Source organism: Myotis daubentonii, chromosome 16 (genome assembly GCF_963259705.1).
Source record: "Myotis daubentonii chromosome 16, mMyoDau2.1, whole genome shotgun sequence".
NCBI lineage: Eukaryota > Metazoa > Chordata > Mammalia > Chiroptera > Vespertilionidae > Myotis > Myotis daubentonii.
Window position 1 is genome coordinate 20872277 of NC_081855.1, and position 26462 is coordinate 20898738.

The 26462-nt window shown below is 46.2% G+C and overlaps 2 protein-coding genes across 3 annotated transcripts in view; one reads left to right on the top strand and one right to left on the bottom strand.

The window, feature by feature from the left end:
• Positions 1–23284, top strand: part of ITGAE (integrin subunit alpha E) — a 62695-nt gene extending 39411 nt beyond the window's left edge. The window contains exons 20-31 of the mRNA XM_059669089.1: positions 3486–3556; positions 7029–7161; positions 8788–8886; positions 9377–9456; positions 10354–10431; positions 10943–11006; positions 11081–11188; positions 14593–14649; positions 14805–14900; positions 16730–16825; positions 21016–21126; positions 22045–23284. Of these exons, the coding sequence (XP_059525072.1) occupies positions 3486–3556; positions 7029–7161; positions 8788–8886; positions 9377–9456; positions 10354–10431; positions 10943–11006; positions 11081–11188; positions 14593–14649; positions 14805–14900; positions 16730–16825; positions 21016–21126; positions 22045–22176 (1125 nt within the window). The 3' untranslated portion in view covers positions 22177–23284. The remainder of the gene's footprint in view (positions 1–3485; positions 3557–7028; positions 7162–8787; positions 8887–9376; positions 9457–10353; positions 10432–10942; positions 11007–11080; positions 11189–14592; positions 14650–14804; positions 14901–16729; positions 16826–21015; positions 21127–22044) is intronic.
• On the bottom strand, positions 1098–14761 carry HASPIN (histone H3 associated protein kinase). Of its 2 annotated transcripts, none has more exons than XM_059669048.1 (2): positions 12054–14761; positions 1098–2565 (listed from the first exon to the last, which is right to left on the bottom strand). In XM_059669048.1, the coding sequence occupies exons 1-2, from the start codon at positions 14360–14362 to the stop codon at positions 2559–2561; spliced, it is 2316 nt and encodes a 771-aa protein (XP_059525031.1). In that variant the 5' UTR covers positions 14363–14761; the 3' UTR covers positions 1098–2558. The 2 variants fall into 2 exon arrangements, with proteins under 2 accessions (XP_059525031.1, XP_059525030.1); XM_059669047.1 differs by having other exon boundaries at positions 1098–2568.
• Positions 23285–26462: the final 3178 nt, after the last annotated feature.

Consider the following 26462-nt stretch of genomic DNA (forward strand, 5'->3'; position numbering starts at 1 on the left):
AGGTGATTTTGCTTGTATCCAGGCTCTGATATATTCTATCTGTCTACATTTAGAGAGTGTTATGGGGTATAGAAAAGTCAGCAGGATCAAAGAGGTGACAACGTGAGCCTTAAAGAGTAATAATTACAGTCAGTTGGGATGAGTTGAGTCTCCAAAATTTGAACTAAAAAGCCAACAGCTTTTCTGTTCATGTGGGCACAGAAAAGCTCAGGTAACTTAGTTCTAGGTAATCATAGGACAGTCCAGACTGTCCAGTATTTTTTACCCAAATGCTCTGTTAATTAAATCATACAAGATTTTAGCTCCAGTTTTGGTCAATAACTAATGTATTAATCACAAATAGTAAATAGAGCCCTGCCTGGGTAGTTTAGCTGGTTAGAGAGTCATTGTGATACTCCAAGTTTGCGAGTTCGATCCCTGGTCAGGGCATATACAAGAATCAACAAATTGATGTCTCTCTCTCTCAAAACAAAACAAAACAAAATAGTAAATAGAAATAAAAGAATAACACAATCAGGGTGACTGTTTTCACTGCTCATCTGCCCAGGAATAGAGGGAATCAGGTTTGTCTATGAACAAAGACTGACATCTTAATTTTTTAGGCAAGAGACTTTATTTTAAATTTATAATAGTATATTTATTTTGTAAAGAATTAAAAATTTTTAATGTGTTTTTATGGATTTCAGAGAGGAAGTGAGAGGGAGAGATAGAAACATCAATGATGGGAGAGAATCACTGATCGGCTGCCTCCTGCAGGCCCCAGTGTCCCTGACGCGGAATTGAACCGTGACCTCCTGGTTCATAGGTCCATGCTCAACCACTGAGCCATGCCGATCAGGCTGAATAATTTTTAAAAAAATTGGTATTGACAGCCCTGACCGGTTTGGCTCAGTGGATAGAGCGTCGGCCTGAGGATTGAGGAGTCCCAGATTCAATTCTGGTCAAGGGCATGTACCTTGGTTGCGGGCACATCCCCAGTAGGGGGTGTGCAGGAGGAGGCTGATCGATGTTTCTCTCTCATCGATGTTTCTAACTCTCTATCCCCCTCCCTTCCACTCTGTAAAAAATCAATAAAATATATTTTTTAAAAAGACAGCAAGTTAGATGAGAAAAAGATTGGGAGAATTAATGTAATAAAGTTTTGTCAATAAGCAGATAATCACTAATTATATATATATTTTAAAAATCTTTATTTTGGATTAAGTTGGTTTACTATAAAGTTATAAGCACACTCCAAAATAATCCCCATGCATTCTTTTTAAAAATATATATTTTTTATGGATTTCAGAGAGGGAGGGGTAGGGAGAGAGATAGAAACATCATTGGTGAGAGAGAATCATTGATCAGCTGCCTCTTGCACGCCCTACAATGAGGATCCAGCCTGCAACCCGGGCATGTGCCCTGACCAGGAATCGAACCATGACCTCCTGGTTCATGAGTTGATGCTCAACCACTGAACCATGCTGGCCGGGCTCCCCATACATTCTTTATCCAGATTTCCAAAATGTTAACATCTGCACGTTTTGTTATTCACATTGCTTTACCATTCTTTCTCGATATATATAGACAGTACATATACATATATACAAATTACACACATATATACATTTATATTTCTGAACCATTTGAGAGTAAGTTATAGATTTGATGCCTTACCCTCCAGTATTCAGTATCTATTTCCTAAAATCAAGGACATTCTCTTACAAAACCTCAGTGCAATGATCAAAATCAGGAAATAATAATAAAATACTATTACCTAATTTATTTAAATCTTATCAGTTGTCCTATTAATGTCCTTTATTGCAAAAGAAAAAACTTTTTCTGCCGGTCTGGCATCATTTATTGCATTTTGTCATCACTTATCTTTGCTCTCCTTTAATTTGGAGCAGTTTCTCAGTCTTTAATGACTTCAACATTTCCGAAGGATACAGGCCAGTTATTTTGTAGAATGTTTCTCAACTTGAATTTGTCTGATGTTTCCTCACGATTAGATTAGATTGTGCATTTTGGGCAAGAATATTATAGAAGTGAAGTTGGTCCTTCTAGGTGTCATGTCAGGGGCACACTGCTTTGTCCCACGACTGGTGCCGTTTCCCCTGGTCATGAATAAGAATCTTATAGGCGATGCTTGGAGATTATGAATGTATCCTGTTTAACATCCATTCATGATTCTTACCTGAATCAATGATTACTTTGATGGTTTGGCAAAGACATTTTTTACTCCACTGATAAAATGGACGAGGAGGCGTGCTTTGGTATTAGTTTAAGCACACAGATGTTTCCAGAGAATGAGTTCTAGCTGGGAGCTTATAGTTTAACCTTGCTCACGCTCACTGGGTTGGGTGAAAGAGAGCAGGCTACTTGTCTATATTAAAAACAAAACTAGAGAAAATCCAAAAAACTTTGCCCCAAACTATTGACCCAGTCGGAGTGTCAAGCTCTGACTTCTGCAAATTGCATCTCCAGTCTCCAGGAAGTAGGAGGTTTCCTTTCTAACTCTGGCTCCATTCCCGCTTCAGGCCCTGGGCAGAGAGTCCTTGCGTAAGCTGCTGATGCGGTCACTGGCTGCTGGGGAGAGAAATGCAGAGATTTCCCAGTTAAGGAGCTGGCTGTGTTTCCTTCATAATAAAAAATGAACCCACCCCTAGCTGGTCTGGCTCAATGGATAGAGCGTCGGCCTACGGATTGAAGGGTCCCAGGTTCGATTCCAATCAGGGGCACATGCCCAGGTTGCAGGCTCGGTCCCCAGTGGGGGGCCTGCAGGAGGCAGCCAATCAATGATTCTCTCTCATTATTGATGTTTCTCTCTCTCTCTCTCCCTCTCAGAAATCAATAAAACAAACAAACAAACAAAAACACCCAGATTCTTTAGAAACTTTGATTTTCAACCTGTATAGGGCTTTTCAACTTTGACTGGGCCTGTGGACCCTCTGTGACTCTCTGAATTAGTTTGGTTTAGTGTCGGAATGATTGCAAGGGGAATATTTAACCCCCAGAGACTACCCACGGAATCAGAGGGTGTGCAGGACTGGATCTTGACAATATTTGATTAGGCGTCTTCCATTTGTGCCCCTGCGGTTCCTACCTCTACTTGAAAGGACTAAGAAAACTCTTCTTCATATAGGTTTTCCTCCCCAAAATTTCAAAGTACACAGTGAGTTGTGAGTGTTGGTGCCTCATTCTGCTGATAGAAATGTGACAGGCCCTCCCACCATTCCATGAAGGTCACCCCATTTTTTATCTTGGCCAGAGGCCTGACTCATGGTGTACCTGTGTTGTAGGACCAAGCACACCCCCTACCTGACAGGCTGTCACTTGCCATCTGTTACCCGACTGTTCCTCCTACCGCTGCCAGAGCAAGGACTGTCACAGTCACAGCCATGTGGACACAGCCCAGCCTGTCCAGCATGTCCTACGGAGATCACCAGGGAAGGCTGCGGGGATGGCGGGGTCCCTGGGCTAATCCTGCCCCCGTCTCGTTACAGCTGCCCTACGAGAAGGCCTGCAAGAATAAGCTGTTTTGTGTTGCTGAGTTACAGCTGGCCACCACCTCTCCGTGAGTCGGATCCAGCCATCACAGTTTCTGTAGTAAACTTCCTCCTGACTTAGCTGCACCGACCATTCCCTCTCCTTCCCCTCATGGCCCACAAAGGGCCTTGCATTTATTATCTCATTGCTTCCCCAGCCATCCCATAAGGGAGGCAACACAGAGGTCTGCTTTCCCATTTCACAGATTAGAGAACAGAATCAGTAGTTGGGAGCCTGCGTGGGGTCACAGGGGTCACCTGGTAGACTTGAACCCAGGTCTCCGACATCCTGGGCAATGCTGTTTTCATAAGCCTGTGTCAGTTAGAGGCAACCTCTTCCCCGACTCACCTCTTAATCAAATTACTTAATTCAGTAAATGTTTATGGAGCGTCTACTCTGTGCCAAGCACTCCAGGCGCTGCAGATACAGCAGCGAACACCACAGACAAAGAGCCCTGCCTTCCTGCTGCTTTTAGGGGGAGAAGATAACAAATAAGTAAATATTATGTTGTCAAGATGTACTATGAAGACAAGGCAGGGAAGGCGGGAGGGAGTACGGGCTGGAGGTGGGGTGGCAGTTTTGAACGGAGTGGTCAGGCAAGGGCTCGCTGAGGAGGCTTTTTGGTACACACAGGAGGTCGAGGAATGACTATGTGGGTATTGGAAGGAAGAGCAAGTGCCAATACCCTGGATGGGAGGAATGGCCAGGACCTAGCAGTGGTTGCAGGAGCACGAGGAGAGAGAGGCAATGTGTGGGCAGGGGACGGTCACCCGGGGCCGCACAGGCCTTCTTCCATGGGGCTGTCACTGGGAGCTGGGAAGCCAGAGGAATGGGTGATCTTTCATTTGTCACCGGGTCATTCTTGCTGCTGTGTTGAGAACAGACTGTAGGAGCAAAGGTGGAAGCAGGGAGCTAGCAAGGAGCTCTTACAATAACTCAGGGGAGAAGGGATGGTGCCTTGGGCCAGGGTGGTAGCAGTGAAGGTGTTATGTTCTGAAGTTAAAGCCCATAGGATTTGATGACATAGTGGAGGTGGGGAGGGAGGGAAAGAGAGGGGTCTAAGAAATCTTTCAAGGCTTCAGCCTGAGCATCTAGAACTGTGCTGTCCAATTTTAATTTAAATTAAATAAAATTAAAATTTTAGCCCCTCAGTTGTACTGTGCACATTTCAGGTGCTCAGTACCCACGTATGGCTAGTGATACGGCACAGCACAGCAATAACCACTCCCATGACCGCAACAGTTCTAGGACGGCAGTGATGCCAAGAACTGAACTGGGGAAGCCTTTGGAAGAGTGACTTTGGAAGGCAGGGTGGGGAGGAAGAGATCACGAGTTTGGTTTGGGACGTATGGTGGTCTTAAGTGCCCTCCCGGCTACCAGTGCTGCGTATATAACATGGTACCGATGGCCAGTGCTTCTAGACGTTTGCAAGACTTGTGTTTCAGATGTGCATGGCTTAGTGCCGCCCATCTCAATTGATAAGGATCCAATTCAAGATGTCTGAGTGCTTTGGAATCCAGCCTAACAAGCAGACACAGCTGCTTCCAACAGGGAATTAATGAAACCAAGCACTGCCCTCTTAGCCAATGTGTGTGAACTAGAGACAGCACACACAGCTGGCCCTACATCACCCCCTAGTGTACATACATAGCAAGCAGCCTCTTTGTTTTTCAAAAGTATTATTAAGCCTAATCTTTAGCATCCAAACACTTTAGTGGTTTTTGACCTTGAGGACATAGATCACCCAAAGAATCTAAGGCAGTGGTCCGCAAACTGCGGCTCGCGAGCCACACTCGGCTCTTTGACCCCTTGAGTGTGGCTCTTCCACAAAATACCGACTTCTACACATGGGCCACGAAGTTTCAATCGCACTGTATGAGCACGCCCGCACGTGGTATTTTGTGGAAGAGCCACACTCAAGGGGCCAAAGAGCCGCATGTGGCTCACGAGCCGAAGTTTGCCGACCACTGATCTAAGGAAAACTGCGGACCCTTCTCCCTAGAACAGTGGTTCTCAACCTTGGCTGCACATTAGAATCACCTGGAAATCTTTTCAAAATCCTGATTCCTGGTCCTCATCCTCCGGAAATTCTGTTTGTTATGGGGTGGGGCCACAACATTAGTAACAAAGAAACAGAATTTCTGGAGGACGAGGCCCAGAAATCAGGATTTTAAAAAGATTCCCAGATGATTCTAATGTGCAGCCAAGGTTGAGAACCACTGTTCTAGAAGATCACATGTGCACACATCAGTGTTTGCATTCGGGGCCTCTGAGACTGTCCCTGTTAAAATATTCTGACAACTCTCAGATCTCTTTCCTGGGTTCTGGAACAGTGCATCCAACTGACATTTCAGCGTCTCTGCCTGGTTATCCTATAAACACCTCTCACCATGTCCCAGACTGAACTCTTCTGTCGACTTCCTCTGCCCTTGCTCCTGTGGTCCCTCCCTCATCAGTCATCCAGGCTGTCACCTTGGGACTCATCCTTGAGTCCTCTCTCCCTGTGCTCTGCTCGCAAGCACAGCCTTACCATCCCTGGTTTCTATCTCTTCTCTCCATCCCAACCACTACTGTCTTATTTCCTCAGATGGATCTCCACAGCAGGCTCTGACCCCTCTCCCTCCAATCAATCTGTCCTCTTTTCAGCTGTGATAAAACAACACAACAAAGCACATGGTTGCTTCCCAGAGCTACATATTCCGTCTTTGGCTATGTCAGATGGCTAGAGAGTTTTCTTCGTACTGGTGACACATTTTCCTACAGATTTCAATGACTGGTAGTTGTTCTGCACTTTGGGGCCCCACTGCACCTCAGCAGACTGAAGGACGCTCTCACAAAGCCCCAAGTCTTCTCTTCACCAGGCTGAGCAGACTCCTGGTTTAAACCACAGCCTCTAAATTAGAAGGGGCTGAATGATTTTGTGGGAGGGAAAGCTAAGGCCAGGAAAGGGGCAGGGATGGTGTCTGTCTCACACCCACTGTCACTCTAGTGTTGTGTAGGGAATCTGGCACAGGGAAGCTACTCCATAAATAGATATGAAATGGATGGATTTGTGTAAGGGAGTGCCTTGCCTATGGTCACAGAGCATTGGTAACAGAAAGAGGATTTAGATCCAATTCTCCCAATTCCTTTTTGAGGTTGCTAGATCTCAGGCAAGTTAGTGAGCCTCTTTTGGCTTCTGTTTCCTTCTCTATAAGATGAAGAATAACCGTCCTATTTCATAGGGTTATTATGAGGATAAACTGAGCATGTGAAGCATTTAGCACAGTCCCTGGCACATGGAAAGGACTAAATAAATGGTAGCCATTATTATTATCTCACACAGCAACTGAGGTGGGTGTGGAGGTCCAGGTGTTTGCTTATGTTAAGGGGAAGAAAATCTAGGCTAAATATATCCTTTAGGCAATTTACCTAAGAAGTGAGTTGAATGTGTTATTGCACTGCATTGAGGTTTTTACAGAATAAACTGGTAACACTTATCTATTTGCTACCCTGTGCAGGACGGAATTGGTGGTGGGTGTCACAAAGGAGCTGACAATGAACATCAGCCTAACTAACTCTGGGGAAGATTCCTACATGACAAACATGGCTTTGACTTACCCCAGAAACTTACAGTTTAAGAGGATACAAAAGGTAACTATGACAGCAGTTTGGGAAACATGCCACTCATGGCTTTTCCTCCCTGCATGCTCTCTTTTTCTATGGCAACCTCCAAACTGCCTCCAGCTTCATCTTGGTCCATTCAATAAATGATTTAAATCAACTGGAGTGGCTCAGTGGTTGAGTGTCAACCTATGAACCAGGAGGTCATGGTTCGATTCCCAGTCAGGGCACATGCCCGGGTTGTGGGCTTGATCCTCAGTAGGGGGTGTGCAGGAGGCAGTGGATCAATGATTCTCTTTCATCATTGATGTTTCGCTCTCCCTCTCCCTTCCTCTTGGAAATCAATACAAATATATTAAAAAATAAATTAACTGGATGAAGCCCCTCCAACCAACTACATGTCATGGATCCAGTCATGCCATTCTGTCTCACAAACCTTCAATGCCATTTGCCGCACAATCACTCCTCCCTGCCGCAGCCTTTCCTAACCCAGGTTCTGAGAGAGAAGTAATCTCTAATAACTTAGCTGGGACTAAAATGTAAAGTCTGCCCTGCCATTCATCAGCCTGGGATTGCAGATAGGAAACCAGCTGCAAGATACTAGGAAATGGTATTTTTCCCAAGGACACCCTGCAGCTATAAAGTATCATAACATTGAGCAACTGTGTTCTCTAAAGTCTTTGGAAATCAGAATCTTTGCTGTTTGAAGTTGTATCTGTAATTATGAAACCGCCTCACGCTTGCCTGGAGAATCTAAGACACTTTGACAAAGAGAAGCAGCCTATATCCTCCTGAGGTACAGAGCTGCACATACAGCATTTCTGGACAAAACTTTTCACATCCATCCGAATAGTTCCCAAGGACATGGGTCCCTGGGTCCACTCCGCAGTGCAGACCTGATGTTGAGTGACCCTTTTACACACAGCCCTGCTTTATTTTTAACCTATCAAAACACTGCTTCATTGACATCTCACCTCACCACCACCCTTCCCCGGAGTCCTTCAGTAACTGTCTTTTCCTTTGTTTGGTAAGACACACCAATGAAGTTTTCCTCTATAATGAATCAATAAACCCAGCTTTGTCAGACTACAGTCTGTCCCTGAAGGTCTTAGGCTATTTGGCCTAAGACAGCATCCATTATATGGAAAGAATGAAATGATCTCCTGAGCATCCAGAATGGAACTGGTGATGCACCCTCCTTGGAGAATTAAGAAAATAGTAGTTAAAAAAAAAAAAAAGCAGATGCTCAAATTATTCTCTGTATTCAGTGGTCCCGATGTGGTGGTGCTGGGGCTCATGCTAGCCTTCTGGTCCATCTGTTATGTTAAACTTGCAGTGGCCCGAGGCCCAATTCAAATGTCTCCTTCCCTAGGAAGACTTTCATTCATCCAAGTTGAAATTCATCTTCCTCTACTGCTGTTCTCTGTACCTCTCTCACAGAACCACTCCTTAGGCCTTGTATTTAAATTCCTCAACCATCTACCACTGAGCCCTCCTGCCCAGCTTTCGAGGAAGACAGGGACCAAGTCTGATTTGTGTCCTCAGCTCTGGGCAAGGTGTCTTGAATGTGAAAAAAAATGAGCAAATGATGCTAAATTGGTGTGAGAAAACTGCTTTTTCTTTACCTTTTAAGAACAGTCTTTTCTGTGTTAACAGCCTCCTTCCCCAGATATTCAGTGTGATGACCCTAAGCCAGCTGCTTCTGTCCTGGTCATGAAGTGCAAGATTGGTCACCCCATACTCAGGAGGGCATCTGTGAGTGTTTTGATTGGCTGACTTGTCTCACTACCCTGGAGTTGGTGTCTTCTACTTTCCTGTCTCATTGGAATCTCAGTTGTGGTCCCATGCTTCCCTTCACTGTACAGTCAATCCATAGCTGTGCTTAGAACTGCCAAGTCGGCTCTGAAAGTAGGGAGAGGTGGGTGGGGGAATACAGCCAGACAAATTGTTGGCTCACTAGAGTGAAATAACACGTAGTATGGAAGGGTCATCAGACCCGAAGTTATTAGTCCTGAGGTGAGTCCCTGATGTGCCACGGAGGATCTCTGTGCTGTGAGAATCTCTGATATGTTTGCTCAGTTGTAAAGGGGAATAAGAAGGTGACATGGAATAACAAATGTGGAAGCCTATGATACAAAAATGTGAGCAATATAAATTATTTCCCAGGTCTGTCTCGTTAGTAGGAAATAGTTTGAATTGTGAGTGGTATAGAGAAGTGACTTTTTTTTTCTTTTTTTCAAAATAGGCAAACTTTTCAGTAGTTTGGCAGCTAGAGGAGAGTGCCTTCCCAAACAGGACAGCTGACATCACTGTGACAACCACAAAGTAAGTAGTGTCCGTGCCACAGCAGACCCAGGTTATGGCCCTGGAAGAAATCTTCCTCCCACGTTCCCGAGAAGAAGGGGACTTCAGTGAGCCCGGAGAAGGCACCTGTGTCCCCATGGTTATCAAATATATTTAAACATTCTTTTATTGACACACAAAGTAAAACTATGGTATAGTGTGGAAAAATGAGCCATGGACTGGAGTTCTAATTCTGGTTCATTTAATTTTGGGGAAGCTTTCCCCTGCAAAACCTCTATGTTTGGGGGTAGGATGGGATATGGTGTTGGGAAAGGGTTCTCAAATACAGGTGATACTGTCCCTCAGGGGCAATTCCTGAAGATATATATTTAAAAATATATTTTTATTGATTTCAGAGAGGAAGAGAGAGGGAGAGAAACATCAGTGATGAGAGAGAATCATTGATTGGCTGCCTCCTGCACACCCCATACTGGGGATTGAGTCCGCAGCAACCTGGGTATGTGCCCTGACCAGGAATTGAACCGTGATGTCCTGGCTCATAGGTCGACACTCAACAACTGAGCCACGCACGCCGGCAGGGCTACGTGAAGATATTTTTGACTGACACGACATGGCGGGGGGGGGGGGGGTCCTACTGATATCTAGTGGGTAGAGACCAGGGAAGCTGCTAAACATCTTACAATATACAGGACAGCCTCTCACAATGGATTATCTGGCCCAAAATGTTAATATTGTTGAGGTTGAGAAACCCTTCTAAATCAATTTCTTCAAGTCTGGACTTCTAGCAAATCTTCTGCACTCTGCTTATTTCCAAGAGTCTTTTCTTATCTGACCCCTGATGACCCTGGGAAGCCAAGGTATAGAAGCAGCCATATGTACAAAGCAGGTGTGCTGTGCACTGACACTCTTATTTCTTAGTGCCAATGGAAGAAGCTCTTTGGTCAGAGAGACCCACAGACTTCACGTCAAGCATGCCTTCATTGCAGTTCTTCCCAAGTAAGCACCTCCAAGGGGCCAACACCTGGGGCACAGTTTGGAGCATTCTCTCTTGTGGGTGGAACTGGTGGGCAGGCTGGAAATGGGGACTGCCTTTCTTTGAGAAGAGGCTACTTAAAACCCAGGCTCCCATCGATCTCTAGGACACTAACAGTGGTTCCTAGAAGCCCATGGTAGTAATCAAAGTAGTACTGTCAACTGGTCTTGCTTCAAAAGGTCCTGACACGATGCTAAGAAGGGAAGAAGAGAGGGGTTATGGGATTGAAAAGGAAGGAAGGAGAAAAGTAAGGCCACTCTGAAGAATGATAATTAGATAAAGAACCAGCCCAAATATATACTACTCAAATATTCTGCCCGCTCCCAACTGCCCTACCACCAATTTACATGCTAATATTTAGCTTTGATTCCTCTTAAGGATCTGGTGCTCTGTCCTAATGTACCCGACTAGTAGCATTCAGGTTCACTTAAAACAAGGGGGCCTTGAGGCTAACACATGTCCTCTCAATTGCAGACCAGCAGTGATGTACATGAACACAAGCCAGGGGCTTTCTGACCACAAAGAATTCTCCTTCAATGTAAGTGCTTAGTACTTATTACTGCAAAGCTACAAGTGGCAAAGCAACACCAACTCTGACTTCCTACTCTGCAGATCCATGGAGAAAACTTCTTTGGAGCCGAATTCCAGCTGCAAATCTGTGTTCCAATTAAAATACAAGGGCTCCGGCTTATAAGAGTGAAGAACCTGACAAAGACACAGGTACTTATAGGCGGTTCTTGACTCTATCACAATTGCATCTCTTTTCAGAGTGACTACAGATTTTTAAAGGTATAAAAACTAGAGTTCTAGAAAAAGAGTAAAAACGAGATTAGTTAACCTAAGAACACACTAGGAGTAAATTATCAAAGTCATGTTCAGAAGGATTATCAACCACCCACCTCTTAAAGCAATATTTGTTTGCTTCCTTTGATAAAAAAATAAGCAAAAACTCAAAACTTTTTTTAGTAGCCATGGAGACATTTATTTTCCTGTTGAAAAATTGTTAAATTCTACTTCTCTGTGACTGGCAAATGAGCTTGATAAATATATGGCATTTCTTGCATGTCTCCTATAAACTGTCTTACCATCTTCCTTTTCTCTCTCCCTCCAGTCTGTCTGTCTTGGTCTCTGCTTTGCTACTGCCTCTTTGCCCTCGGTTGACTCCTGAGCTGTAGAATGGTTCCCAAAGCCAGCCTGCCAATACCTATGGGCTCTGACTAGTATGACAGCTGAGACCTTGGGCTTTCCTGAATTTTTTCCCCCCCTTAGGTTACATAAAGTGTCAAGGCTCAAAAATGAAAAAATGGAGAGAAACCTACAGAATAGACTCTGCTGACAGAAAGAGGGCTTAAAAGTTGTAAACACTGGTTCTCACATGTAGTTCATTTTTAAAGAATGTTTGCTGTATAAAGATTTCCACAAACATTTCAGTTTCCACTTGGAAACAAAAAATTCTTGTTTGAAAAACTGATTAGGAATTTCACCCTCCCCTGGGGGTAGAGATGAAAACAACACTGCGGGCTTTGCGGGCTTTCAAGGCTAGTGGTCTCTCTCCCTTTGGGGCGGTAAGGCACCTTTGACTTACTTAAATAGACTGTGTTGGCAGAGCAGGTCAGTGGCAGAGCTGAAGTTCAGCATTGTCCCATGGAAATGCACGATGTCTTTCTTTATTTGCTTCAAGGCAGGGGTGTTACATTTCCTCTTGAAGACCATTTCCTTCAGAATCTTATCTGTGAGGTAATGTAGCCAGAGCACGTTGCTGTAAGGGTGATATTCACCCCAGCAGTTGTTGTTCTCCCTCTTCATTAGCCTGTAGATCTCAAACTGGTAGTCACCTTCACCTGTAAAAAGGTCCTCATCCTTGGAAATGTCACAGAAAACCACAACCCCATCCCGCTCCAAGCGCGACAGGGTGTAGTCAATGATGTTGACTTGCAGCCCACAGGTGGGGATAGTACCTGTCTTCCCGCTGAGGGTGTAGTGGACTTCCTTGAGGCTGGTTTTCTTTAACAGCACATTCCCCCAGTGTAAGTCTCGGTGCTCAAAGTGCAGCGATGCCTCTGCAACGGCAAGGGAGGCGGTGAGCTGGTGCAGAATGCTCTTCGCAGTAGCTATGGAGGACAGCGTCTTTCTCCTTTGCTCTAAGTCAGTTCCTCCAAATTCAAATTCAAGCACAATGAAGAGCTGGTCTTGGTCGAAAAAGTCAGGCCGGTCATTTGCAGACCCTTTGGTTGAGTTATAGTGATCCCAGGCTTTGAGGAGCAAGGGAGGGTAAGGTCCACGAACACAGTGCACTGAGTTCAGCCCAATAAAGCCATCTGTGCGGTGGCATGCAGCATCAGACAGGAGGCTCAACTCTTTGGAGATGATGATCTCGGGGAGGATTTCCTCAAAAGTTTTCTGGTGGGCTCCATTGACTAAATCCGGTCCTTCAATAGCAATGATTTTTAGGGCTACTGGTGTACAATTAGCAGTTGTTTGAAACACTTCCCCAAACACTCCTTCCCCAATCTTCTCACAGCTTTCCAGTTCCTCCGTGGAAAGGCAAGCGCTAAAGGGGACAGGACCCTCCTGGTCGCATTCCCTATAAACCTTTTCAGCATCAGATGCCTTTTGGTCTGCGACATGCAGTGTCTTTAAGGGGGTGAGCAAATACATGGAAGAGGAGTGCCAAGGGGATGGGGCACTGCTGGTTGTTTTGTTCAGGACAGAAGGGTTTGAATATTCTGACACGAAGGACGCCGGGGGAGAACTGGTAGTGGCGTTGTTGCTCACTTCTGACACAGCGGTCACGATCTTTTTCTTATGGAAACTGAAGGAAGCCCTGGCTTTGGTCCAAGAGCAGTCATTCTGTAATGGAGTCAGGTCCTGGGTAAGGAGTGAATCTTTGCCCGGCCTGTGGCCCTTCTTAAACTGGTGGTGATGGAGGAGGGAGGTTTCTACTGCCTCCCGATGTTTCCTTTTCTGGCCTGGCCCAGTTCTCTCAGGCCTGTTGGTGTTCCCGGGTCCTTTGCAGCTCCTGCAACCACTGGCCTCCCCACATTCTGTCGGAACAGCCCCTTGAGCCCCAGTCTCTCGACAAGAGCCCTTGTCTGTGGCCCTCTTCCTCCGCCTGCTTGACAAAGCGAGGCTCTCCAGCCTCTTCCCCATCAGTTCCCTTGCACAGCGGGACTCCCGCATATCCTTCCCGCCTGTCCCAAACTCAGAATCCTCAGGGTTCTCCGAATCCGTAAGGCTAAAGAGAGCTGGCGTGAGGCTTGCACGAGCGTGGCGGGCCAAGCTGGTGAACCCGCCTCCTCCTGTTGCTGCCTCCTGGGTGCAGGAATGAGGTGCTTGGTCCGGAGAGGCGGCATCCAGAGAGGTAGAGGGGCCGGTACCTACGACACTGTCTCCCGGCGCTGGGGACCCGGGGCCGGGAGAGGCTGGGGAGCTAAACAGGGAGGCGCTGGTGCCCAGCTGGCCGCCGTCGCTGGGCTGGCTGCACACACTGAGGTCCGGGCTGAGGCGGCCCGGGGTGCTGCTGGGGAAGGGCGGCGGCCCGAGTGGGCTGCAGGGCGTGCTGCACTTCCGCGGCGGCCGCGCTCGCAGCCTCAGGCGTCTCGGAGTCATCATCAGGCTCGGCCGGGCCTTGGAGGTTCGCCCGCCAGCTCGCCTCCGCCGCGGACCCACCTCGCTGCAGAAGTCGGGGTCGTCAGAGTCGTCGGAGGCGGCGGGCGGCGAGGGGTCGTCACTGCTGGCGTTGCTGCTGCTGGTGCTGCTGAAGAAACGCTTTGAATCTTGAGGCGCGAACCACTGCGCGCCGGCCCGGCCCGACCGCCACCGCGGCCCCCCGCCGCCCACAGCCCCATACGTTCGTAAGAGCCGGTTCCGGGGTCGCGGGACTGGCTCCGCCATGGCTCTCACCCGCCAAACTGTTCAAATGCAAACATCGCGAGACTTCCGGAGGACGCTGGCGTGGACGTGGACACGCCCCCCGGCCGGCCGGCCGGCACGTCGGGTCCTAGCGCCCCCCCCCCCTCCTCCTGCGCGCATGCGTATCACCCCGGGCTCGCGGGTTTGGCAGGGGGCGCTTTCCCACGGCGGTTTCGCGTCCTCATTCGTCGCGGCGATGGCTCTCGTTCCAGGCTCACACCCTGTGCACCCAGCGTCCGGAGCGCGCTTGTGGGAGCGAGGCGGTTCAGGTGAGCGCGGCGGCGCCGAGAGGCCAGGGAGCGAGGAGGGTCTGAAGCGGGTGACGGGAAGGGCCCGGATACAACTTGCCCGCAGTTTACCCCGAAAGCACGTGCAGGGCGGCCCCAGTGACAGGGATGGCGTTCACCCGTCTTTCCGTCCCCAGCCCGTGGAGGAGTGGCATTCGGTGCGCTGTGCCATCGCTTCCGACAGAGAAAACGTGACGGTGGCAGCGGAGCTCGCCGCGAGTCAGTCTGAGCAGGTACTTGAGGCTGCGAAATGCCCCGGATGGGCTTGTCCTGCAGCTCCCGGCACCTGTCTCCCCTAGAAAGAGCCGTGGCTGGACCGTGCATCTCCAGTATCACATGCCCTTGGCCCCCCTTCTGCCCCAACCCGCTCCTTACCCCGTTACTCGGCAGCTCACCTCCCCAGTTACTTTCTAGGAACTTCTTGGGCCTCCTCCCTTTCTTACTGGCGCATGTCTGTTCCCACAGCAAACTCCCATTCCACCTCCAAAATACATTCTAAGTCCGTTCACTCCTGCTTGGCCGCTGCTACCCTGTCGTCCAGGCTGCCCTCTTTGGCCCAGGACGTTGCCCCAGCCTCCTGTCTGCTCTTCTTGCCTCTGCTCTTGCCATGCCCTGCTCCGAACATTCCTCACAGCCACCTTTTATTTTTATTAATTTTTATTTTTTGTTAATCCTCACCCTAGGATATTTTTCCATTGATTTTTAGAGAGAGTGGAAGAGAGAGGGAAAGACAGAGAGAAATGTTGATGTGAGAGAAACGCATTGATTGGTTGGCTCCTGCACGCGCCCTGAGGGCCTCGGCCAGGGAGGAGCCTGCAACTGAGCTAGGAGCCCTTGATGAGAATCGTCCTCAGGCCGACGCTCTAACCACTGAGCCAAACTGGCTAGGGCAACAGCTACCTTTTAAAAACAAACATGCTTTTTAATACATTTGTCCTAAAATTCATACCTTTTCAATAGTCTGCAAGGCCCTGCGTGATCTGGTCTCTGATTTCTTCTTCGACTTCATCTCCTGGTACTCTCCTCTGCCCAGCTTCTTATGCTCCAGCTGTTCTGTCCTTTCTGTGCCTGCATATTGTTCCATGTTGTTCTGGCCACAGGCCCTTTGTACTTGCTCTTCCTTCTCCGTAACATTATTCTTCTCCCAGATCTTCATGTGCGTGGTCTCTTGTATTTAGCTCACATGTAACCTTCTTGGGGAGGCCTTCCTTGAATACTCATTCAAAAGTGGGAACTACAGCCCAGTGTAACGTCTTGCAGTGACCCAGATGACTGATGAGATCGGAACTGAAGAAATAGCTATGGGAATGGAGGCAAAGGGACAGGTGCAAGAGAGGCTCAAAAAAGGAAAAAGGGCCCTGGCCAGTGTGGCTCAGTGCATAGAGCATTGGCCCATGCACCAAAAGGGTGGCAGGTTTGATTCCTGGTCAAGGGCACATACCTGGGTTGCAGGTCCAATTCTGAGCCCCAGTCTCTCTCACATTAATGTTTCTCTCCTTCTTCCCCTTCCTCCCCCTCTTTCCCTCCCGCGCCTCCTTCACTTCCTTCTACTCTCTAAAAATCAGTGGGAAAGATACCTTCGGGTGAGGAACAACCAATAAATGAATGAATGAATGAATGAATGAATGAATGAGGATTAACCAATGAATGAATGAATGAATGAGGATTAACCAATAAATGAATGAATGAATGAATGAAAGAAAGAAAGAAGAGAGAGAAAAGGAAGGGAAGGGAAAGGAAAGAGGGAGGGAGGGAAGGAGGGAGGGAGGGAGGAAAGAAGGAAGGAAGGAAGGAAGGAAGGAAGGAAGGAAGGAAGGAAGGAAAGGGAAAAATGGTCAAGAAAACTGACTTGGCTGGGGTGGGTGAGGGTGTGACATGAGGTAAAGGGGAAAGTTGCGGAATAACCATAGGTTTTTTGTTTGGGTAACTTTGTGGTTGTTGAGCTCATTAACTAAGCTAAGGAATACATAGGATGGAACACATAAAAGAAGGGATGGTGAATACTGTACAGAAACAGTAAGTCCATGTCTAAAACCCGTTTTCTCCCCCTCTGCCCTTATAGTTCCTAAGAGATGTAACTGAACTGCAGATCCTTGGTGAAATTTCTTTCAACAAATCTCTGTATGAGGGTCTGAATGCAGAGAACCACAGAACTAAGGTAAGCCCTGTCTTCGGGGTGGTGTCCTAGGAGAACTGCTCAGCCTTCGTGCACTCTGCTGTGGCCCTGTTCCTGTTTTCAGTCTTATCACCTCTGATCTTGACTCTGCCACCAACTGCCTCTGTGACCTTGAGCTAATCAGCTTCTGCCTCAGTTTTTCCATCTGCGAAACGAGGCAGTTACATAAGAGGCTTAAGCTGAGGATGTCTAAACTGAAATAACTAAGCTGGAACCATAAGCTACAGATGCTATGATTTGAAAAGGTATTTAAAATTTTTTTCCCAAAGTGAGAAATTATTGTTTGTATGCATGAACTCTCTAGTGTGTGGTGTCAGAGTTTAATTATAATATTAACCAGTTACAATACTCAGAGTGCATACTTCTTTGACAGGCCTTAGACTCAGTACTGGAGCTCCTGGGGTTTGTTTTGCTGAAGTCTGACCACAGGTCAAACGGATGTCTGCGATCTACGGGCCAAATGGAGTGTGTGCTCCCCTGAGCTGTCATTCTTGTTGACACTCACCTAGAGGTGCTGCTGGCTTTCGAGATGCTCCATCTGTGAGCTCTGTAGTTAGGCACGATTCATTACTAGAAGGAATGTTAAGGGAGTGAGACTGGATTGCTAAATATTGGGTCCTCTGATTTTCTTTCTGGAGGAGGAGGAGAAAGGAACAGTTCTCTAGATGTGTCAGGAATAACATTTCCCTTTATTTTTAGGCATTTCTAATACAGAAAATGATACAAAGAAAGAGAAGTGCCCCGTTATCCCACTGCCCAGATTTTTAAAAAATCCAATAATGCTTAGAAGAAAATCCAAGGCTTATAGAAAGATACCAAATGAAAAATGATGGGTCCTTTACTTCCCCTCTTCCCACACTTCAACTTCCTCTTCCCAAAGGGAGGTTATGTTAACAATTTCTGATATGCATATTCTTAAATTATTTAGGTACTTCCTCCTCTTACTGATATTTTTATTCTACAGTATAGATTCCTTATAATTATTTTCTTTAAATTTGATACCCTAAGCAAAGTATTAAGTAGTTCCTGACAATAAGCACCTGACTTACAGTGAATCTATGAGTATAAGTAGCAGTATATCCAAGTGCATGTCAGCTGCGGGTACCATAAAAGGAGGGAGGCAGACCAGGGTCGGTGGTCTGGCTCCTTTGTCTTATTGGCAAAGGGGGCAACCAGGCTTTGTCTTGATGAGCTTAGACCAGTCATGGTTCTGAACAAAATCTGAAAGGAGAGAATGGCTGTGGAGGAGGCCCCCATCGGTATTTGCTACAAGCAGTGGTGTCCTGTGTCCTGCTTCTCCCTTCACCTCCACGGGCAGCCCTGGGGCACGTTGCAAACCTGTGGGTTTGGGAGAGGAAAGGGGAAGAGACTTGGAGAAATAGGAGCGTTTCGTCCACTCAGGTCTGGTCTGGTGAGCCACTGTCACCTTGGGGCTCCTTTCATCACTTTCCTTGTCCTTCCCCCTTCGCTGCCACAGAAGGAAAAACAAGCTCCCTTCCCGGTCTTCCTCCCGCTCTGTTGCTTTGCTCCCTGCTCACTGTCAAGGCCGAGAACTAATCCTGTAAGGCCGGCGTGTACATAGTGCCTGGAGGGTCAGCCCTGGGAAGTAACCACCGTCTGTAGCTCTATTGGAGGAGGCCTCACAGATAAATTTGTCCAGCCTCCACCCTGTACAGAATTTCCCTCCGAAGCATTGCTGACCTGGGGGCTTAAACATTTGTGTGAAAGGAGCTCACTGTTTTGGGCAGGCAAAGCTGTTTTTTTTCCTGTTTGTTTGTTTTATATGGTTTTTAAAAAAATTGATTTTAGAGGGAGAAAGTGAGAGAGAGAAACATCAATCTGTTGCCTCCATCTGTGCCCTGACCGATAATGGAACCCGCAGCCTTTCGGTGCGTGGCATGTTGCTCCAAACAACTGAGCTACCTGGCTGGGGCCAGGCAGAGAGGCTTGGCTGGCCCTTGGGCCCCACTCAAGTCCTGGGACCATGATGTGTTGTGTATGCTGGCCACAACTTGGGACGTTCCTGTCTGGGTCTCACTTGGGAAGCACATCCCCTAAGCTCCCAGCTGAGTCTTGTTTGTGAAAAGACAGCTTAGACCCCAGGGGTCCTCAAATGTTTTAAACTGGGCCAGTTCACTGTCTCTCAGACCGTTGGAGGGCCGGACTATAGTTTTAAAAAAAATCACTATGAACAAATTCCTATGCACACTGCACATATCTTATTTTGAAGTAAAAAAACAAAACGGGACAAATACAATATTTGTATTTGCACGTGGCCCGCGGGCCGTAGTTTGAGGACCCCTGGCTTAGACTCTGAAGTTGAGACAACAGTGCTGGGGACGGCTTCCATAGGAGGAGCTCTACAGGTTGTACACGTGGGTGCTGTTTTGCGTTATTTTCCCGTCTCAAAGTAGCATTACTTTAGTCTGGTGAGGAGCAGAACAGAGTGTTTGTCTTATATTTCGGGTGAGGGAAAGTGTATTACCAGACTTTAGGGATTTGTGGAAGCTCAGAAAGCTGTCAGAACAGAGCTGGAATGCCCTAACCAGTTTGGCTCAGTGGATAAAGCATCGGCCTACAGGCTGAAGGGTCCCAGGTTCGATTCCGGTCAGGGGCATGTACCTTGGTTTTGGGCACATCCCCAGTAGGGAGTGTGCAGGAGGCAGCTGATGGATATTTCTCTCTCATCGATGTTTCTAACTATCCTCCCTTCCTCTCTGTAAAAAGTCAATAAAAATATTAAAAAAAAACAGAGCTGGAAGATCATTTACAAAAAGTCATCATTTTGAAGGTGAAGCTTGGGGATCAAGGTATAATGGCATAGCTGGGTGTAGAATCTTAATTTTCAGTCAGTCTTTAAAACCTGAAGACCTCAATCCTGTGGGACCCTCTGTTAAACTGTCAGAGAATCCTTAACAGAAGGTCACAGTCTCCTGACAGACTTAGCTCTGTTTCTGCATTACAAATCAAAAGTATTTTGGTCATTAGATCATGTTACTGCGCTCTTTTTTCCCCCTTCAGTTGTTGTTCTGTTTGCTTTTTGAGGATTCTATTGATTATCTAGCTCAGAGGTTCTTTGCTTAGCCAAGTTCTGTCTACAAATGAGCCATCAAAGGCATTCTTCATTTTTGTTACAGTGTTTTATCTTGAGCATTTCTTTTTGGTTCTTGGGATTTCCACCTTTCCACTTCCATTGCCTGTCTACTCTTTATCTTTGTTCTTATGTGTTGTCTGCTTTATCCATTAGAAGGCTTAGCATATTGATCATAGTTGTCTTAAATTCCCCGTCTGATAATTCTAACATCCTTGCTATGTCTAGTTCTCATGCTTGCTCTTGTCTCTTCAAGTTGTGTTTTTTGCCTTTAGGAACTGCTGTAAATAGGCCTTTAGTAATGTGGTGAGGTATGGGGGAAGGTAAGTGTATATCATCCTATAAGTAGGTCTCAGTCTGTTAGTGAGCCGATGTTCTGCTCTCACATTGATGTTTCTCTCTCCCCCTCTCCCTTCCTCTCTAAAAATCAATAAATTATCAAACATGAGTAATGTTGCTTAAAAAAAATAACAGTGCTCTGGTGTATTTCAAAATGGCATATTTCCTGTTGGGAAGCCAAGAGATTTTTCTCCAGAACTTACTGTGGGAACCTGGTCAAGCTCCTGGAGGTAAATCTCAATGTGGGGGTGGGGGCTGGGGGTGGGGGGCTTATGACTGGGTTTCCTGGTGTTTTTAACTCTGAGTTGTCTACACTGAGCCTCCAGCAGTTCATCAATTATAGTTCAGGTTTTCTTTCCTTTTTCTTTTTTTTTAAAACCTCATTCAAGGATATTTCTTCCATTGATTTTTAGAGAGAGTGGAAGAGAGAGGGAAAGACAAAGAGAAATATCCATGTGAGAGAAACACATCGATCGGTTGCCTCCTACACGAGCCCCAACTAGGGCCCGGGGTGGGGAGGAGCCTGCAACCAAAATATGTGCCCTTGACCAGAATCGAACCCGGGACCCTTCTGTCTGCAGGTTGTCACTCTATCCACTGAGCCAAACTGGCTAGGGCGTAGTTCAGGTTTTCTGTCCCAGCACTGTAAGCTTCTACTCATATTTTGCTCTTAAAATAATCTGTGGCACTTTTTCTCATTTGCTTTGCCTTCTCATTTTTGTCTTGTTTTGTCTTGTTCTAGATCACGGTCATCTTCCTGAAAGAGGAGGGGTACCTTTCTTTGCCTCTCATCATCGGAAGCAGTGTCGCTGGCTTTCTGGTTTTGATAGTGATTATAGTCGTGCTATTCAAGGTCAGTTCTATCGTGTTTATACAGGCCCTGGGGTTGGGCGCAGTACTTTCTGGGACAACCAGCCCCTGACTTAGAACAGCTGCCTGGCTGTGTGGCCACTTTACCCTCTTCCTTCCACCACACATCTGTAGGCAAATGAGTGAGACAGTTTCTGTCTGAAAAAAATACAAACTGAATTGAAGTATTGGAGTAAAGAGAGATTTTCCTGAAACAGATTGGTGGTTGTTCCCTGTTTAAATCCTTTCCTTCCCTTCCCTTCCCCTCTTTTAATTTTCAAACTTTATCTGCTCTTCAGGATTCTCACTCCCTGGCTTCTACCCGCTCACCCTAAGTCTTGCTTTTTTCTCCAGAGTTGTGTCTTTGTGCTGGCAGTTAAGCTGTCCACCCCACCCCAGGCTGTTTTTCACGTTTTCACTGAGCTCACACTCTTCCCTTAAAACCCAGCCCAGGGACTCCGGAGTCCTCTGAGCTGAGGTGGAGCTTGTCCTGTGAGCTCCCTGCTGGAAATCCAGAAGTGGCACTGTGTGTTAATGACTTCTCTTTCAGCTAGATGGTGCGTTTCTTGCTGTGGGACAGCGTACTTGATCCCTCAGCATAGTAGGCTGAGCACTTTTACATAAATAAGATCCAGAACAGCCCAAACTGTAATACTTTGCACAATTAAAAGTTAAAAAGGTTAAAGAGCTCCGTGGTTTCAGGGAAAGGTCAAAAGTCACTTCTGACTGGGGAGTGAGCACCAGGAAGGCTGTGGAAAGGCAGCATCTAGGACGCTCTTGGCAGACTGTGAACTGGGAGAGATTCAGGGGAGCCTGAGAAGCCAAGGAGTGTGAGGGCCCTTTTGGCAACAACCAGGTAAATGGTTTTCTGGGACAGATGGGTATCTTCGGTCTGAAATTGGGCTTTCCCCCTTTGTTTTAGTGTGGCTTTTTTAAAAGAAAATACCGACAACTGAACTTGGAGAGCATAAGGAAGGCCCAGCTGAACTCAGAGAATCAGCTCACAGAAGGTGAGGACCAGCCTCCTCGTCCACTGGGAGAGAATGTCAGCTAGTGCTCAACTCCTGGAGACTTGGTGTCGTACTGATGACCTGGTCTTGTAGGAGGGTGCAGGGCAGAATCTGATAAATTGTCAATACAATATTGTTTTTCAATAATACATCGTCTCAAGAGTGCCTGTGCATGTGCAAAAATGAACTTGGGAAAGATTTGGTGTTTATTTAACTGTTTGGTGTTAAACTGTTTTCTTTACAGAAGCGTTTTGAATATACACATATAATATACTTTGAATTCTTTTTTCCTCCCAAGAAATTATATAGCATTTCTCAACTTTGTGTAAAAATGCATTTTTCTCGTGATTACTGTTGATGTCTCCAAAATCGTGTGCTATGAAGTTTATCCTGCAGGGACAGTGGTTGAAAGCGGTTCCTAGCCTGGTATTTCAACATCCTCAGCTCTTGCCTGCTATTTCAAATCAGGCCATAAAAAGCCTCCCAGAACAAATGAAAAAGTATAAAAACAAAAGTCATCAAAACAGGCACTAGGAGGAGAGGCAAAGACAAGACTAGGATTTTATTCTGTAGCTTCATTTTTAAAAAAATATATTTTATTGATTTTTTACAGAGAGGAAGGGAGAGGGATAGAGAGTTAGAAACATCGATGAGAGAGAAACATTGATCAGCTGCCTCCTGCACACCCCCTACTGAGGATGTGCCTGCAACCAAGGTACATGCCCTTGACCGGAATCGAACCTGAGACCCTTCAGTCCACAGGCTGACGTTCTATCCACTGAGCCAAACCGGTTAGGGCTGTAGCTTCATTTTTATTGTATGTATGAACATGTCTATTTACTAACACGGCCAATCCTTTACTTGGCTTCCTGCTTAGGGAATTGCTCAGAGAGACTTCATTCCTTAGTAAATACTGTCACCAGAAGAGAGCACTGGTCCACAGGGGATGGAACCTGGCCTGGGAGAGGGTGGGGGCACAGAGATTAGGCCCTAGTTATAGGCTAGCCTTGCTCTTAGTAGCTTATTTTATTGTTATGGCTGTTAAAGCTTGACCACATTTTTCCACTTCTAAAAACATTGTTTTCATGAATTATAAAATTATTGCAAAAATGTAAACAGTGCAGAAGTATATAATGTAGAAAGTAATTTGTATGACCCTCCTAGTCTTCTTTGTCTAATTGAGATGATTTCATTATTATTTGCCGGGGTCCAACCCCAGCAGGTCCAGGGGTCCCCAAAGGTGTGGACAGAGTCGGCGAAGAAGGAATGACACAGAGACAGCGTTCAGTTGATCAGCAGCCTAGCCAGGATCTCTAGCCAGGATCTCCAGCCAAGTTCTGGTCTGGATCTCCAGCGAAGTTCTGGTTAGGATCTCAAGCCAGGTTCTGTGTCCATATTCTCTTGCTAGGTTCTCCAGCCAGGTTCTCCAGGTTCTCCAGCCAGGTTCTGTAGCCATGTTCCCTCGCTAGGTTCTCCAGCCAGGTTCAGTCACCAGGTTCTAGTCAGGTTCTCTTGCCATGTTCTATCCAGGTTCTGTAGCCAGGTTCTGTCTCTAGGTTCTTCAGCCATGTTCTCTCGCTAGGTTCTGTCTCTAGGTTCTGTGGCCAGTTTCGTGTCTAGGTTCTGTGTCCTGTTGTCTTGTTACATCTGTATTTATACCAGTTGATTCCAATCCTATCAATCTCTATTCCAAAGGTTAGGGCGTTTCTTATCTCCATTCTAGGGAGTAAAGATTATGTAGCTTAAGCATGATTGTTCGTAGTTAAAGTGATTAATTACCCGCCTGGCACTTAGTTAAGGGGTTTTATTCCCTCCCTAACTTCAGGGGGAAATCCCTACCTGGGGAAACAACCTTTCTCAGAGAGGTGACCTTGGTTAAAACACATAGAGCCAAGAAGGTGAGCAAACATATTAAGAACAGTATGCCATATATGCCAGGTCCCTTGAAACAGCAAGGATGGACCGGCTCCCGGCAATTATTCCTTTTAAATTTTAACTTTTTTCTGACATCTATGAGTTTATAAGGTGTGAATTGAGGATTTAACCTGAGTGTGTTTTTCCCAGAAGCATAAGTGATTTCACAGCATCACTTACTGAAGTACCTATCCACTTCCTCTGCTTATCCACGTTCTCCCAGAATCACAGGGCCCAGAAGGCTTTAAACGTCTGAACTCCCTGGCAGTGGGTTTCTAGTTCAGGTTTTCCCAGTGAGAACCCACTGGGAGTGGGCAGATGGGGGGAGCCTTTCTCCTGGTTCTGCAAGCAGTGGCAGCAGCAGATGGGCACAGGCATCTGAGCAGCAGCATGACAGCGTGGGCTCCCGTGCTGGTGGCTTCCTGCAACCCCTGACCTCTGGGTGACACTACTTTTATTTTCCAGCCCTTTCGACAAACTTGAAACTTAGCTCTCTGTGTTAAGTGTCTTTCTGCTTGAAATACCTAGAGTGGTTTCTGACAACCTTGAATCTGTTATTTCCAAATGATTAACAACTTGTCTTTATCATTTGTTGAAAATGCTCACTGCTGTTATCATTTATGCAATTCCTATATATGTTCATATATGAAGTCTGGAAATTAAGTTTTGTTTCATGGATCTCTTTGTTCCCGTATCAGTACCACAATTGAAGGAACAAATATTTTTTATTATGCCAGTAATAAATTCAAAACAGCACAAAAGTATCTAAACAACGAAAAGTTCCCCTTTTCTCTCCCACTTCTAATCTCTTTTTCCAAAAGCAACCACTGTTAATAGTTTCAGACATTTAAAAAAAATATTTCTGTGTGTATCAGCATAAACTTTTAAAATGTGCAAGTGGGATTAGATTATTTACAATGTTTTGCCCATAGTTTTTTTCATCTAATGGACTTAGTCATCTTTAAGTAGCAATATCTGAAGACCTACCCCATTCTTTTAACAGATCTATAATATACTCTATGTTATAAGTGGATGTGTCAGAATTTACTTAACAAGCCCCTATAGATGGATAGTTAGGTTATTCCCATTTCTTTTTTTATTACAAAGAAAAGATGTAATAAACATCTTTAAATGTGTCCTGAGATGCTTTTCAGGTATATTGATGAGTAAGTCCTAGCACAATTACTGGCTCAAAGGTTATGGGCATTTACAGTTTTGATAAATGATGGCAACTTGACCTTCAAAATGCTTTTACCAGAATATGTTTAAGTGCCACTCTGTGCCCTGAGCACCACCAAATTAAGTATTTTGCTAATCTGATCAGTATGATAACTAGTATTCTGTTTTGGATACCAGCTTTCATTTGTAACTTTGCAGCCCAGGTATGTGCCTTTGACTGGGAAGAGACCCTTCCGTCTGCAGGCTGATTCTCTAACCATTGAGCCATGCCTGTCAGGGCTGGGTATTCTTTTTTTTTTTTTTTTAATATATATATATTTTTAAATATATTTTATTGATTTTTTTACAGAGAGGAAGGGAGAGGGATAGAGAGTTAGAAACATCGATGAGAGAGAAACATCGATCAGCTGCCTCCTGCACACCTCCTACTGGGGATGTGCCCCGCAACCAAGGTACATGCCCTTGACCGAAATTGAACCTGGGACCTTTCAGTCCACAGGCCAACGCTCTATCCACTGAGCTAAACCGGTTAGGGCATTAGATATAGTTCTTTATTGATTTAAGAGAGGAGGTGAGAGGGAGGAAGAGACAGAAACATCAATGATGAGAGAGAATCACTGATTGGCTGCCTTCTGCATGGCCCCAACTGGGGACCAAGCCTGCAACCCGGGCACGTGCCCTTGGCCAGAATCGAACCCGGGACCTTCCAGTCCGCAGGCCAACACTCTGTCCACTGAGCCAAACCGGCTAGGGTTATTCTTTTTTTTTAAATATGTTTTTATTGATTTGAGAGTGGAAGGGAAAGGAAGAGAGAGATAAAAACATTGATGATGAGAGAGAAGCATTGATCGGCTGCCTCCTGCATGACCCCTACTAGGGATCAAGCCTGCAACCTAGGCAAATGCCCTGACTGGGAATCGAACCATGACCTCCTGGTTCATAGGTTAACGCTCAAACACTGAGTCACATTGGCCTGGCTACTCTGCCAGACTTTAATGGGAGCTTTTCATACCCTCCTCTGCCTGCCTCATAGCCTGCCCTCGGCCCTAGCCCCTTTGGGAAGTTTCTCCCTCCCTCCCTCCTGCCCTCTCTCCCTTTTTCTCTCTCTAATCATGTCCTACAGGGTGAGGATTTTTAAAAAAGTCAATTTGCCCTGACTGGTTTGGCTTAGTGGATAGAGCGTCGGCCTGCTGAGGGGTCCCAGGTTCGCTTCCGGTCAGGGGCATGTACCTTGGTT